At 40.3% G+C, this 16,911-nt stretch overlaps 1 protein-coding gene across 1 annotated transcript in view; it reads left to right on the top strand.

Moving 5' to 3' along the window:
* Nucleotides 1-1,220: 1,220 nt before the first annotated feature.
* Nucleotides 1,221-16,911, top strand: part of LOC149383628 (uncharacterized) — a 23,151-nt gene continuing 7,460 nt past the window's right edge. The window contains exons 1-4 of the mRNA XM_089627859.1: nt 1,221-1,503; nt 1,609-1,707; nt 1,799-1,896; nt 1,993-2,467. Of these exons, the coding sequence (XP_089483985.1) occupies nt 1,221-1,503; nt 1,609-1,707; nt 1,799-1,896; nt 1,993-2,467 (955 nt within the window). The remainder of the gene's footprint in view (nt 1,504-1,608; nt 1,708-1,798; nt 1,897-1,992; nt 2,468-16,911) is intronic.

Genomic DNA, 16,911 nt, shown 5'->3' on the forward strand with positions numbered 1-16,911 from the left:
TGTCGCCGAAAATCGTGGAATTTCGCCTGGAAATTCCTTGCCGGTGAGTCAACGGCGAGCGAAAGCTATGTATGTCGTTTCTTCGTTTTTTTCGCTCGAAAATCGAGGAAACGATATGTCGTTTCGGTCGTCAAAAGCCGACCTTTGTCGTTCAGTTTTGTATATATAAGCTCTTGTATTTCCACGACATTCGCCGAAACTCGAAGGAAAAAAAAAAACGACTTTCGGCTGAGTGAAAAGGAGAAGAAGACGACTCATTCGCCGAGGAATTTCCAAGGGTGTCGGCGAATTTTGTTTCGTTTCGTCACAGGGAAGGTATAAATCAATATTTGGTCGGCGAAATTCCTTGGGTTTGAAGGAAATTCGTTTTATTTTGTAAACATAGATTCTGAAAGTTGTATCTAGAATTTACTTAGTAATTTGATTTTTTTTCTTCATATAATCGTCTTCATGAATGTTGTTTGTAATGTGACGATCTATCATATATATTTTTTCAGATTTTTTGGAGAACTTCCGGCAACGTTGAATTTTTCCGGCGAAACACCATTTTTTCCGGCGACCATTGAATTTTTCCAGCGACTTAAAAAACAGAATTTCAAGTTTTTATTTCTGTTTTTTAAGTAAGGTTATGTGTTTAAATTTTAAATTACATTTTCTTTTGAAAGTAGTGTGAATTGAATTTATTGATATCTTGAAATAAATGTGTTGACATGTTTGAATCAGATTATGAAATGAAATTGTTACGTTTTGAATTGAAATGAAAGTAGTGTGAATTCAATTTATTGATATCTTGAATTAAATCTGTTGACATGTTTAAATTAGATTATGAAATGAAATTATTACGTTTTGAATTGAAATGAATGTAGTGAGAATTGAATTTATTGACATGTTGAAATAAATTTGTTGACATGTTTAAATTAGATTATGAAATGAAATTATTACGTTTTGAATTGAAATGAATGAAGTGAGAATTGAATTTATTAACATGTTGAAATAATTTTATTGACATGTTTAAATTAGATTATGAAATGAAATTATTACGTTCTGAATTGAAATGAAAGTAGTGAGAATTGAATTTATTGATATGTTGAAATTCAATATGCAGGTATATCGAAGATGAGCGAGGAAGGAGTTCGTAAGCATTGCATCCTAGCTGCAACAAACCCAAACCACTTCACATGCAGTTACTGTGGGCACGTTACCAGGGGGGAATCACATGGATGAAGTTACACTTAAGTGGAAACGATCCGAAGAAAAACGTGAAGAAATGTCCGAGTGTTCCTTTAGAAGTACGCAAGGAGATGTTAGCGTTACAAGCGGCGACTGTCCAAAAGAAGAAAAGCAAGGCCGTCCTTGATGAAACCATAGACGAGCACTTGGCCGGACGCTTCGGTCTGACTCACGTAAATCTTGACCCGGACCAACAATACGAACGTGATATGATGCAAGCTCTTAAAAGAAGTCGTCAAGAGACACAGCCGGATGCTTGGAGATCTGGCCCTGGTGGGGGTTCCGGGATTTCACCACCACCAACTCATTTTCGGCAAGATAGTGGATGACAACCTTCGATCCCGGAAATCACGAATCCTAAATTGAAGCAACGTCTAGGACAAGCCGTTAGCAGCTACGTCATCCACGAGAACATACCAGCCGCCAAAGTGAAGTCGCCGCACTTTCGACACATGATCAATGAAGCTGTGGCAGTTGGTAAGACTCGTGTATTTGAATTTTGAACTACCGGTTTTAATTTGACAAGTATTGTGGTGTCCAACTGTACTTTCATTTTCAAACTTCACAGGTCCAGGTGTTCCGCTTCCGACTCCGTACGAGATTTATAACACGTACTTGAGAGCAGAGGTTGCATCCGTCAAGAAGTACATCGACCAGCAACGAGAAGTGTGGAAGGAATATGGATGCACCATAATGTCAAATAGATGGACGGGAACGACGCGTTTAAGCATCATAAATGTTATGGTGTACTCGGCGGGTTAGACTGTTTTTTTTAAGTCAATTGATGCGTCGGATGAGATCAAGAACTATTTGTACATCTATAAGATTCTGTCGCCCGTGGTGAAAGAAGTCGGAGAACACAATGTTGTTCAGATCATCACTGAAAATGGTTCGGCTTACAAGAAAGCCGGAATGAAACTCGCTCGTCGATATAATCTGTATTGGACTCTGTGCGCCGCCCATTGTATAGACTTGATGCTCGAGGACGTGGGAAAACGAGCGACTGTCGCCGAGGTTGTTAAGAATTGTAGAGAAGTCACGAAGTTCATCTACAATCACGGGGTAGTCCTCTCGAAGATGCGAGAAGAGAGACAAGGAGAGCTAATTCGTCCAGGTCCGATGAGATTCGCCACGAACTACTTGGCCCTAATGGGTCTCAAGAGCAGCCGACCGGGGTTGAAAAAGATGTTCACGTTGGATTGGTGGGACCGATATTCCTTCCGTCAAACTGCAGATGGCCAGTGTTGTCAATGGTGCCCACAAGAAGAGTTGTAGTCTTTATATTGTACATTTGATGTAATAAAGTCTCATGAAGACTCTTGCTTGTAATTGCTTATTCATTATTAAAAATTTGAAATGTTCATTCATTCCTCCTTGTCTGTTTGAAGCTTTATGATAAAACATTAGTCTTTAGTCCATAAACAAACTAAACAACTTACGAAGAGACAAATGTAGATTTGCATGAATAAACTCTTCGTAGTTTGCTTAAAACGATATATTCGCAATCTAAGGGTCAAAGGACTATTGACCTCAGTATGATTGTTAGAAGAATCTATGATGTCTGGTTATGAGGCATTGAGAGTTGGAGACTCTATAGTTCTTCTAGGTATTTTCTGAAGGTACTGAATTGACCAGTGCACTTCTAGAGACAAGATAAGAACAAACCATTTAACCTCTTATGTCTCGAAGTCACTACGTATGAATTGCATCGTGCTTACCTTAATCTTGAAATGAGACATGTCATTTCACACCTTACGTATTCTCATTTGAGAAAGTCAGAGTTCGGACTCACTATGTGATTCCGAACAAGGCCTATTGGTGAAATACTAAGTTGTGAGAATGTCATGAGTAACTTTGTGAAGTTCTCATAGATATGGAATTCATGTACAAGATTGCTGAAATGCAATGTATATCACTTCATGCTTTGTTCCTTGGAATGTGAATAAATGGACCGGCCAGTGTCCAAATTGAGTCTTGACTCCTTTGGATGAAACAATGTGACTTGTTAGCTCCTCGTCAATACATTGTTTCTAACTTATTCACAAGCTACAAATGAGTTGAGGAAATAACAGCTAGAAGGGTAAAATGATAATTTTTGTAAATCCCGACTAGCTGATGATATTCATGAAGGGTAAACACTGATAATATTCTGTGGATCCGCTCATTACAATTAGGTTGAATTCTTGAGTAGAAAATAAATTCATTTGAACCGAGAGATTTTCAGTGTCAACTCTTTAGTGGAGTCAGTTGACATTAAGCTAAACTTGGAAAAAAGGTTTGTGAACTTTTGAGTCCAAGTGTTTAGCTCAAGCTTTGTTCATTTGGATCCATGAGGTCAGTGTCACGAATCACATCGAGTAGGAATAGTTAAACTAGAAGCTAAGTCAAAACAAAACGAGACAAGTTTTGTGAAAATTGTCAAAAGGGTATTTTTGTCTTTTGAGACATAGGATGAAATGAATGTCAATAAATTTTTTGACAAGGTCATTTGATGACTCAATAATACTCGGCCATGACTTGATCATTGGGCCTTGTGAATTAATTTCATTTCATTAGAATTTTATTCAAAATTCTTAATGGGCATATTTCATGTTGTCATGAACAAATGGGAAAGCTTCTAGAATGCCTTTCTAGAATGATGTTAGGCGCCCAACATACCCAAAGAAAGAGAGAATATTTTGTGCATGAATGTATGAAGATACTTGCCAAAAGTAAAAAGGAAATAAATTTCCCCTAAGAGGAAATCAAGTGGGCGCCCAAGAGAAGTGGATAAGCAAATAAAAGAGGAAATAAATCCAAGGACTTGCTTGGATCCTCTTGGCCGTGTGCTGTTGTCAATGGTGCCCACAAGAAGAGTTGTAGTGTGTATTTATGTACATTTGATGTCATATAGTCTTACGAAGACTCTTGCTTGTAATTGCTTATTCATTAATAAAAAGTTGAAACGTTCATTCAATCTTCCTTGTCTGAAGCTTTATGATAAAACCATAGTCTTTTAGTCCATAAACAAACCAAACAACTTACGAAGAGACAAATGTAGATTTGCATGAACAAACTCTTCGTAGTTTGCTTAAAACGATATATTCGCAATCTAAGGGTCAAAGGACTATTGACCTCAGTATGATTGTTAGAAGAATCTATGATGTCTGGTTATGAGGCATTGAGAGTTGGAGACTCTATAGTTCTTCTAGGTATCTTCCGAAGGTACTGAATTGACCAGTGCACTTCTAGAGACAAGATAAGAACAAACCATTTAACCTCTTATGTCTCGAAGTCACTATGTATGAATTGCATCATGCTTACCTTAATCCTGAAATGAGACATGCCATTTCACACCTTAGTATTCTCATTTGAGAAAGTCAGAGTTCGGACTCACTATGTGATTCCGAACAGGGACTATTGGTGAAGTACTAAGTTGTGAGTATGTCATGAGTAACTTTGTGAAGTTCTCATAGATATGGAATTCATGTACAAGATTGCTGAAATGCAATGTATGTCACCTCATGCTTTGTTCCTTGGAGTGTGAATAAATGAACTGGCCAGTGTCCAAATTGAGTCCTGACTCTTTTGGATGAAACAATGTGACTTGTTAGCTCCTCGTCAATACATTGTTTCTAACTTATTCACAAGCGACAAAGGAGTTGAGGAAATAACAGCTAGAAGGGTAAAATGGTAATTTAGTAAATCCCGACTAGCTGATGACATTCATGAAGGGTAAACATAGATAATATTCAGTGGATCCGCTCATCATAATTAGGTCGAATTCTTGAGTAGAAAATAAATTCATTTGAACCGAGAGATTTTCAGTGTCAGCTCTTTAGTGGAGTCAGTTGGCATTAAGCTAAACTTGGAAAAGGTTTGTGAGCTTTTGAGTCCAAGTGTTTAGCTCAAGCTTTGTTCATTTGGGTCCATGAGGTCACTGTCACGAATCACATCGATAGGAATAGTTAAACTGGAAGCTAAGTCAAAACAAGAACGAAAATTATCAAAAGGGTATTTTTGTCTTTTGAGACATATGATGAAATGAATGTCAATAAATTTTTTGACAAGTTCATTTGATGACTTAATGTCACTCGGCCATAACTTGATTATTGGGCCTCGTGAATTAATTTCATTTCATAAGAATTTTATTGAAAATTCTTAATGGGCTTTTCTCATGTTGTCATGAACAAATGAAGAAGCTTCTAGAAGCTCCTTCTAGATGAGGATAGGCGCCCAAATACCCAAGGAAAAGAGAGATTATTTTGTGCATAAATGTATCAAGATACTTGCCAAAAGAAAAAGAGGAAACAAATTTCCTCTATGAGGAAAGTAGAACTTCGGCCAAACAAGCCAAGAGAAAGTCAAAGGCAAGGCATGGAATAAAAGAGGAAACTAATCCCTTGGGGATGTGTTTGATGTAGGCGCCCATTTAGGAGATTTGGGCAATAAAAGATTGCTCAAAAAGGCTTGGAAAATAAGAGGAAACTACTTCTTTCCAAGGCCAACCCTTCTCCTATAAATATGACCCTCATTCCTCTCATTCTATTGATCCCACACAAGTTAGAGATTGAGAGACTCTCTCTCTAGACATTGTGGCCGAAATTCCTCTCTCTCTCTCTCTCTAGTTTATTTTCGATTATTCTTGTTTTGGCACCTAGGTCCTCACTCGACCTAGTGTTTAACTCTGCGACTTCAAGACTTGTTCTTAAGTCGTAGTGTTTAAAAGTGCCCACTCACTAATTCCTTTATTTCGAGTGATTTAGTGATAGAAACTTTCGTGGTTGCTCGAGGTGCCGAGGAAAGAAAGAGAGACGTGCTGCGAGGGGAGACGAGCGTTGCAAACTTTCCAAAAGCTTCTTCAAAGTTCAAGCTTCAAGAAAGGTTAGTAAACTCTTAGCTCATATTGGTTTTTAATTACATGTACTTGCTTCTTTGTCTAGGTTAGTAAAAACTGTTTTTACTTGAAAAGAAATTTTTTAAAATTCCGCCGCTTCCCGAAGCGTTTAATCTTTTTCTTAAACCCTAGATCAATTCCAACAAATGGTATCAGAGCTATGGTCAAAGATTAGCATGTACATGTTTTTAAAATTATGAGCTTGAAAATCGTTTTCGAAAGTTTACTAATTTTGTGACAAGTTAGAATTGTTATCTTAGATTTTTTTTAATTTATTGCTCTTGTCTTTAAATTAAAAAGCATGTTGATTTTCTATGAGTTTGGGATGTTTTTAAAACACATTAGAATCAGTTCTAAAAGTTTTTAATTTTTTATATTGAAAAACGTGTTTTAAAGGTTTGAGAAATTTCGAGTAAAATTTTGTGACTAGTTTTGTTATCTTACTAGTTTCTTATTTTTAATTGAATCGTTTTATGCTTGTTGTTATTTCTTTTATGCCTTGTTATTACCTTGCTAATAAAACACAAATAAAAGCTTTAACAACCTTCAAAAAACGTTCCGTTACACTCGATTCTTTTTCGCACCTAAAAATGACCAAGCTTTAATTATTTCTTTTTCTTCGAGCTGGAGTAAATCCGCATTAAAAGTGGCATAACTCTCTGCTCAGAAATCTAAATTTAATGATTCTTGCATCAAATTAAATCTCTGTCTGTCCTCTGTCCAATGCCACCGGTTTCGGCTCAAAAGGACATCGGAGCCGCCAGATATGGCGATTTTACTCCGAGGTGCACGGCTGTTCCGAAACTCCAGTTTTTTAGAAATCCAGATTTTCAAACCCCACTACCATGAGTTATAGAACTCTAATGAGAAAATTTTCTTGAGCAAAATTTTTTTTCATATGATTATAAACATGATGTGTAAGATTAAAATGTTTTGATTTTTGAAAGTTTAATTGAAATTTAGTTTTTACAAAACTAGTTTGAATTTTGAAAAACCGTTTTCACTTTCAAACTTGAAAATATTTTGTCACCCAAATCAAATAAGTTTTCAAAATGTTTTCAAAACTATATCTATATCACATATGTTCAAAATCTATATGCTCTTGAAAATTTGAGTGGGAGGTCTCCTTGTAGACAAGCCGAAAAATAAAAAGATGTGTAATCTCAAACTTTCAAGTGTTCGAGTGAGTTGAAGTTCACACTTCCCTCACGCACTTTCCTGAAATAGAAAATAGGAAAAAATCGAGTATGTACCTTGTGCCTTTATGCACTAATACTGCTCTGAACATGTCGATCTAGGGTTCTCTTCTAGTTGTCCGCTCTGTCGCTCTTTAACTAGGAAATCTGTTTCCGAACTTATAAGAGTCGATAAACCAACTCCAAAAACTAAGTGGGAGGGTTATACTTGTTGTTTGTAACCCACGATCCCCAACACTAATGAAAGAAGCAATTAACGTGGGACTAAGAGCCGCTCTTGCGACCCTCACTTAAATGGGAGTACTCCAAGGCGTTATTGCTTCGATCATTGCTCAATGAGCTACGTCCGAGAGTGAGACGATGATGGCAAGGCCTCCCCTTGGGGGATTGTTTTTCAAAGTTGACCTTTTGGACTAAGTGGTTGGTTGCACACTTAGGCTCAATCCCTAGTAATCCTCCTTTGAGGCTCTGCGAAAGGATGTGGGTGATCAAACCAATTTAAAAGGTGGCTAGTCAAAATAGATGTATTGACATCTTGGCTTAGCATTAATGATGTGTCATTTACTTATAAAAGGAGATTTTTCGCGGCCTTCTCTCCTGAGGGAGTAAATTATCGTTTGGTTTATAACACCTTTGGATTTTATAAAAGTCTTAATAAAACTTAAATCCTAAACCAAAGACTAATCATAAACTTGTTTCAACTTATATAGGCAATATGTCTCTCAACCATCTCTCAATCTTTCTTTCCTCGATCAAACTCAAAAACGAAAACTACGTAGATTCGAAACGTAACCTCGACATAATACCTACCGTTAACAAGCACAAATGGGTACTCACCACCCCGTGACCTCCTCTGACGAATGCTGATTCAACTCAAGAGGACAATGACGCCTTAGCGGCCTGGCTTCGATCCGATGAGATTGTGAGGTGCTATATCTTGGCATATATGAACAATGTGCTGAAAGAGCAACATCGTGACATCGAGACTGCCGCTGACATGCTCTACAATCTCCTTGAGATGTTTGGAGGGCAAAGGCGTCAAACAAGGCTACAAGCAGTCCGACAGTTTATGAGCTGTCATATGCAGGCTAGGACTCCTGTTGGAGACTTCATGATACTGATCATTAGTTTTCTGAATAAAATGGAAATCCTAGGATCTGAGATTGATGGGAAGAATATCATAGATATGATCTTAGAAACTCTCCCCGCATCTCTTGATACCTCCAAGATGAACTACTTCATAAACAAGCTAGAGTACACTGTTACCAAGCTTATGAAGGAACTTCACACTGCTGTAGGTCTCACTAAGAGAAAGAGGAATCAAGGAGAGGCACATGCTACTGAGCAAAAGCCTCCGCCTCTGGAACTAAGAAGAGACCTCATAAAGCCGATAAAAAGAACTGTCCTGCCTATCTCAAAGCAAAGGAACATAATATTGTACTAGTTACCGAAACATGCTTAGTAGCTAATAATGTATCAACGTGGATTCTTGACTCCGCTGCTACTAACCATATTTGTTGTTCCTTGAATGGTTTCAAGAAAACCAAAAGCTTAGAGGAAGGCGAGTTCTGTTTCAAATGAGGTGATGGGAGCCTGGTGTCCGCGAAGGCTGTGGGATCCGTGACGCTGTCTTTTGAAGACCGCACTTTAAAACTTGAATAATGTTTATTTTGTTCCTACCTTTGGGAAGAACTTAATATCCGTTGCTCGTCTTCGTGAGCAAGATTATTGTTTAAAGTTCATTAAGAATGGAATTCGTATTTCGTTTCCTGATAATTCTTTTGTCACTGATGCATGTATGAAAAATGCTCTTTTCTACATCTATCCCACTCAACCTTCCCTTTTAGACACCAAAATAGATAATGATCTAACTAGGGAGCCAAAGAGGATCAAACTTTCTGAATCCTCCGATCTAACAAAATCAACATACCTCTGGCACTTGAGACTTGGTCATATCAGTCTAGATAGGATTAAGAGACTTGTGAGGGACGGTCCACTCCAAGACTCTGCAATAGGTTCACTACCTACTTGTGAATCTTGCATAGAAGGAAAAATGACTATGCGACCTTTCTCCGATAAGGGTCGAAGAGCCACTGAGTTGCTGGAACTAATACATTCTGATGTATGTGGTCCACTCAGCCAACAGGCACATGGGGATACGAATACGTCGTTACCTTCACCGATGATTACTCGCGATATGATTTTGTCTATTTGCTCAAACACAAATCCGAGACCTTTAACGTATTTAAGGTCTTTAGGGCTTTAGTGGAAAAGCAAACTGGCAAAGTGATCAAAACCCTTCGATCTGATCGAGGTGGTGAGTATATGTCTGGAGAGTTCGATGACTTTCTTAAAGAAGAAGGTATCGCTTCTCAGCTTACCGCACCTGGCACACCTCAACAAAACGGAGTGTCAGAGAGAAGAAACCGAACTCTTATGGAGATGGTTAGATCAATGATGAGTTACTCATCACTCCCTATTTCCTTTTGGGGATATGCCCTTGAAACAGCCGCCTATATTCTGAACCAAGTTCCGTCCAAAACGGTTCCTGGTACTCCTTATGAACGATGGACTGGCCGTAAAGTGAATCTTGGCCGCATCCGAATTTGGGATTGCCCTGCACACGTGCTGAGGCAAAAGACTAGCAAGTTGGCTAGTAGGTCAGAATTGTGCCTGTTTGTGGGATATCCAAAGGAAACCAAAGGTTTTACTTTCTATAGTCCCGAGGACGATAAGACTTTCGTTAGCACGAATGCTCGTTTCCTTGAGGAGGACTTTATGAAAGATGCAAAACCTAGAAGCAAAATAGTGCTTGAAGAAAAGTTGGGTGAGGAAGCTTCTACCTCATCTGTAAGAACTGTTCTTACCCCAACTGAAACACAACCTAACTCATCAGAATCTCGTCAAGTAGTACTTAGACGTAGTGGGAGGGCTACTCAAAAGCCTGACAGGTACATGTCTTATGGAGACTCTCTTGTAGTCGTCTCTGACATGGATGATCCTGTTTCCTATAGCCAAGCGATGGCTTGTTCTGAATCAAACCTTTGGCTTGACGCCAAGAAAGTTGAAATGCACTCGATGTATGTCAACAATGTCTGGAAACTTGTAGACCTTCTTGAAGGGATTAAACCCGTAGGGTGTAAGTGGATATACAAGAAGAAAAGGGGTCCTGATGGGTACGTCGAGACGTTCAAAGCACGACTTGTGGCGAAGGGTTATACCCAACAAGAAGGGATTGACTATGAAGAAACCTTCTCGCCAGTCGCGATGCTTAAATCCATCCACATACTCCTATCCATAGCTGCAGCTCTCGACTATGAGATCTGGCAAATGGATGTCAAGACAGCCTTTCTGAATGGCAATCTTGACGAGCGCATTTACATGGCTCAACCTGACGGTTTCGGGATAAAGGTCAAGAGACCAAGGTTTGTGAGTTGCTTAAGTCCATTTATGGATTAAAGCAAGCATCTAGGTCATGGAATACACTAGTACAATTAATAGCATCAGGTGCGACAAAAGTCGCACCTGAAAGCATCCGCGTCGCACCTGAAAGAATCATCAGGTGTGACTTTAGATGCGACAAAGTCGCATCTGAAAGTGCGCACCTGATGATATTAGGTGCGACTTGTCGCACCTGAAAGTCATCACTATCAGGTGCGACATTTTAGGTGCGACTAGTCGCACCAAACGTCGCACCTAAATATCCCTCAAAATAAGAAATTAAAGCGTGAAGTATAGTATCAGATGCGACTAGTCGCATCTGATACTTTCGCGGGAAGAGTATCAGATGCGACTAGTCGCATCTGATAGTAATTCCCCGCGAAATATTTGGCGGGTACCAGTACAATCAGATGCGACTAGTCGCATCTGATACTTTTCCCGCGAAGGTATCAGATGCGACTTGTCGCATCTGATTGTCTGTAGTTTTTTTTTTTAAAATGCTGATTCTAATAGAATCAGCCTATTAAATATATAAAAATTATAATTTAAAAAATTAATTAAATAAATTTTTTGTTAAAATAAATAAATAATTTGAATAATATTAATTAGAATAATTATATAAATAATTTAATAGAAATTCTAATATTAAATTCATAAAATTTAATAATTTACGTTCAATAAATTTAAAAAATTACAATATATTCTTTTTGTTTCCCTTTTTCAGTCGAAGTCTTCCAATTCTGTAACGCACGGCCTCCTCTTCCGCCAGATCTTCCTCGTGCGCTGCCGCTCGAACGATGTCGCACCATTTCTACCGAACCTGGCGTCTGATTAGCATTTGGCATTGAAGCGGATGGCGGCGTCTGAACATTTGGCATTGAAGCGGATGGCGGCGTCTGAACATTCGGTATTGAAGCTGATGGCGGCGTCGTCCCAGGGTGCATCATCGCGGGAGATGTCTGCATGGGAGACGGATGCTGCTGTGTGTAGGCAAAGAACTGTCGCTGAAACGCCTCCATCTGAGCTTGTTGTGCGGCCAACGCTGCTTGTAGCTCGCTAATCACTGGATCTGGAACGCGCGTCGATGAAGAACCTGAGGACGAGCTGTCGTCCTGAGCCTGAGCCAAGAGATACGAGGATCTCGGGATCGAGGGACCTATCTCGACATACCAATCTCGACGTTGCCCGAGAACAGTATCCATCGCGTACTGCTCCGCCTGGTCTATGTCAAACGTTTGGCCTGAATCCGCTGCTTGTCGCTGCATATCCTCGACTTGAGTCATAATTCGCGCCTTCAAACATATGTTAAAAAAATTATTAAGATTATCGAAACTTGATTATTAAGTAATTAACACAAGTAACTTACAAATGCTTGTTGCGCCCAAGCTGTCGTCCAATTGCCTTGATCATCTTGATGTTTTTTCTCCCACGTGTTTAACGCCGATGCCAAAGTCCCATCTTCTCTACTCTGCAGTTGTTATGAAAATATGAGTAATGTATTTATTGCAAAAAAAATATTACAAAATTAGAATAAACTTACGTTCAAATGTCGATGAGCCAAAAAAGAAATCGACCCTTATGTGGACTTCGTTTTCTTGTTCTTTGAATTGTTTCTGTTGCGAGTAGACTTTTTCTACACATATTAAATTGCGTTATAATTCGATTTCATAGAAGATAACATAATTTTTTGAATTATACATTACCTTCCAATCGTCAGTTGCGAACTCCTCTATCACTTTCTCCTAATCGTCTTTTTGATATCCTTTTGGGATTTTTTTCTTGGCGACATTCATTTGCCCACAACATTTTCCTAAGAAAGTCCCTGATAATCTAGACTTTTGGTTGCGCCTCATACGCTTTGCATCGCGAATGATAGTCTGGTCAATCTGATGACGATAGCAATCCGCCGGAAGCAGCTCCTCGGTCTCATCATCCTTGTACACGAAAGTGTACTCGGAATGAAGTGCGCTCAGAATATTTCCCAACATCTGGGGCGTCACTTCGTTCCAATCACGAAGTGTGACCGGGATATGGACTTTCACCAAAGCGCCGACGCGGTTGTTGAATACTCCTACCTTTTTTATTGTTTTTCTTACGTCCTGGTAGAAAGTTTGGTTGATCGGGTCGTACCTAACAACTTTCGCACCGGGTACCCCATGCGCTGCTTTTGCCGAAGTAGACCCGGTTGTTGATCCCCTTGTTTTTTTAGGACTTTGGGAACCCGGTGTCTCTAGCGGAGACTCATCTCCACCTGCTCCTGAACGGTGTAGCGGAGACTCATCTCCACCTGCTCCACCTGCATCTGACATCCTGTAAGATGTGAACAATATTAGTAAATAAATATTAGTTTTCTGTTTAAAAAAAACGTGGACGGCACCACGGATTTTATTATTAACAAACCTCACATATGGCGGAGGAAAACCGTGGTTACATTATATAGTAAATAAACATACAAAAAAGATATTAATCATTCATCATCATCTATGCCTATAATGTTAATATCATCTTCTATATCGACATCAACATCTTCTCCCTCAAAAACGACTTGTCTCTCATTTTCATCATCGTCTTCTTCATCATCGTCAACGACAGTCACTAACTCAGCTTCATCGATTTCGTGTCGATGATTCAAACGCTCAATGTTTGACAACTCTATAGTCAATGGGATCGAGGCTGAGTTGGAGGGGTCAACTTCAGGAATGTCCCAAATCCCTCGATGATTGCATTCCTGGACGATTTCCCAGTCGCCGCCTTTAATAAGATCTTCGATGTAAAAAACTTGTTTCACTTGAGTCGCGAGTACGTACGGCTCCTCTTTAAACCACTGTTTCGCAGTATAAGCACTCGTTTCTCCAGTAGTCTTATCGGTGTGCACTAGTCGGTTTGCATGATACTTGTCACCGTACCAAATGCATTTGAACAATACAACACTGCAGTTCTGCCTATAGTTCACGACGATGACGTCTTCCATTCGACCATAGTAAGTGAAATCATCCACAAGTACACATACACCGCTATTTTGAGTGACTCGTTGATTATCGCGACGACGAGTGATGAACTTCACGCCATTTACAAAGCAGCTCGGATATTGATAGGCGACTTGAAGGGAACCGATAGAAAGCGAATAGAGCTCGTCAGACACGTCAGAACCACTAGCTTTCATATCAAAAATCTGATTACGAAAGAAAGCATTGATTAGCACTTGTGCGTTTATCAAAAAATTGCATTGATATTGTGTTATTACCTTCTTCTCAAACCAAATTTTGAACCTCTTTCTATGCTCCGCTTCAATATCGCGAACTCCAGATTCGCTCAAGAGATCCAAATGCTCGCTGTTATTAAAAACATTACTTCAATAGCAATATATAAATAAGAATGAATTGAAACATATTCCCAACGATAACTTACGTCAAATATGGATCCACTTCAGGATAGTTGGTATAGATGTACCACTCCGTGTTCTCTTTCTGTTCATCGTCTAATACTATCGGTTTCATCATCCCATAAGGCACACACATCTCGGATCGAAAAACAGAGAGCTTTCGCACTTGAACTTCATCTACACTTTTTTTATCTTCAAGATACCTTGCAACGAACGTTAGAGCTTCTTCTACAACATAAGCTTCCGCAATAGAGCCTTCTGGTCTAGCTCTATTTTTTACAAAATGTTTTAACGTCCCAAGGTATCTCTCAAATGGGTACATCCACCGCATATGCACCGGGCCGCCATACAACGCTTCATCTGGTAGATGAATCGCCACGTGAATCATGATCGTGAAAAAAGCTGGTGGAAATATCATCTCAAGCTTACACAAGATCTCGATGATAGACTCTTGCGCATTTTCAAGATCTTCTACTCTCAAGGTTCTCGAACTTATCAGCTTGAAAAAGTTGCAAAGCTCGGAGATCGTCTGATGTATTTCTTTTGGCACAAAAGGACGAATACCAACAGCCAACAACCTCTGCAAGATCACGTGGCAATCATGCGACTTCAAACCTGTGAGCTTTCCATCAGCAGTCACATTTTTCTTCAAATTCCCAGCGACCCCATCTGGAAATTTGACAGATTGGAGGAACTCGGTAAATCGCTGCCTCTGAACAAGGGTTAAGGTGTACGATGCTCGCGGTTTGTACCACAAATCCCCTTGTTTTTTCAAGTGGAGAGCGGTCTTGATGCCCAAGTCCATCAAATCAAACCTCGCCTTATCTGTGTCGTAGTTCTTCTTTTCTAAGCTGAGCAAGGTTCCGAGAAGATTCTCGCACACGTTCTTCTCTATGTGCATGAAGTCCATGTTATGCTTCAACTCCAAATCTGACCAGTACGACAACTCGTAAAAGATGCTTTTCTTGGCCCAATTTAGTTCGCACTCGGCTCGCTTTCGTTTTCTACCCACGGAGCCAGCATGTTTGCCAGTTGTCGTGCAAGAGACACTAGCCAACTGAGCGAGTATGTCCTGCGGAGTCAACTTCTCGGGTTTACTGCGTTTCTCGTGGCGATCCTTGTAGTGATCGGTGCTTTTTCTCAATCGGTGACGCATACGCAAGAATCGACGATGGTCGTAGTAGACGATCCTGTTTCTGACTTTCAAAGACGGCGTGTCAAGGTTGCACGTCGGGCAAGCGAGATACCCTTGGCCACTCCATCCCGATAAATAGGATCGAGCTGGAAAATCGTTAATCGTTCAAAGTAGCGCGGCACGCAATCGAAACACTTCATCGTTGGCGCCATCTCGAACACGGAATCCGGTCTCCCACAGTTCTTTCAGCTCTTCGACAATTGGCTGCAAAAACACGTCCATGTCCTTTCCTGGTGAGTGAGGCCCCGGGATCAAAAGCGTCAGCATCAAGTACTCTTTCTTCATGCATAACCAAGGCGGCAAATTGTACGCAGTTAGTACCACAGGCCACATGCTGTACGATAAACTCATTTCTCCGAACGGATTGAATCCATCCGCAGCTAGTCCAAGCCGCACGTTTCGAGGCTCTGCAGCAAAGCCTGGGTATCTCTCGTCCAGGTTTTTCCACGTCGTACCATCCGCAGGATGTCGTAGAACACCTACTTCCCTGACGCGATCTCTTTCGTGCCACTGCATCAAAAGCGACGTGTGTCGAGACGCGTACAACCGCTTCAATCGATCTTTCAGGGGAAAATATCGCAAAATCTTTTGCGGTATCATTTTCCCAATTGGCTTCCATCTGCTCTCGTTGCATACTGGGCACACGTTGACTTCCGCGAGTTCTTTTCGAAATAGGACACAATCGTTAATACACGCATCGATCATCTCGTATCCCATGCCAAAACGCTTCAGCTTCGCCTTTGCCTCGTAATGCTTCTCCGGAATTCGATTACCAGCTGGATGAGACTTCTTCAAGAGCTGCTAGAGTTCTGTAAACGACTTGTTCGTCCAATGGTTCGTGACTTTGAGGTGCATCAACGAAACCAAGAACGACAAAGAAGAAAACTCTTTGCATCCAGGGTACAATTCTGCTTCCAACTCGGCGAAGAGGTCTTCCACTTGCTCCTCTGCACGCACCTCGCTCTGGGTCGGCTCCGTAGCATCGTCGAAATCCTCGTGATCCCTGATATCCTCCACAGCACCGTGCAATCCTCCTATTCCTCTCTGATCTGTTCCTCCGATGGAATCTTCTTCATGAGGAAGGACGGCACGCTCGAGCTCGCCGTGATGATACCATTTTGTGTAGCCTGGGGTAAACCCCTTGTTCAGCAAATGGTTCCTGACAACCCCGATGTCGTGCCATCTCACGTTGTTACAAGGTTTGCAAGGACACCGATATTTGCCATTTTCGTTAGGGAATCTTCTTGCAGCGCGAATAAACTCGTTAACACCGGTTTTGTACTGCAATGTCACCCGATTATTCTCCGTGATCCAATCTCTACTTGGATTGGACATTTCGCTGAATGAGAGCGAGAAATGAAAGTTTGGAAGAGTTATTGATAAAGGACGACAGAGAACACAATGAAAGAGAGATTATGAATTCTATGTTAATTATTTTGAGCTCGGATTGAATAAGTTGGGAGTTTTTAAACTAATTCATTCGAAACTCTACCGAAATTTCGGCAGAGTTTCCCCTATTATACTGACAAACCAAAAACCTGCAAAATTATTTAAAAACATACACAAACCATCCAGAACTATCCTATAAATT

Source organism: Urtica dioica, chromosome 10 (assembly GCF_054948205.1).
Source record: "Urtica dioica subsp. dioica isolate 48M chromosome 10, U.dioica_male_clone48M_v1_H2, whole genome shotgun sequence".
Classification (NCBI taxonomy): domain Eukaryota; kingdom Viridiplantae; phylum Streptophyta; class Magnoliopsida; order Rosales; family Urticaceae; genus Urtica; species Urtica dioica.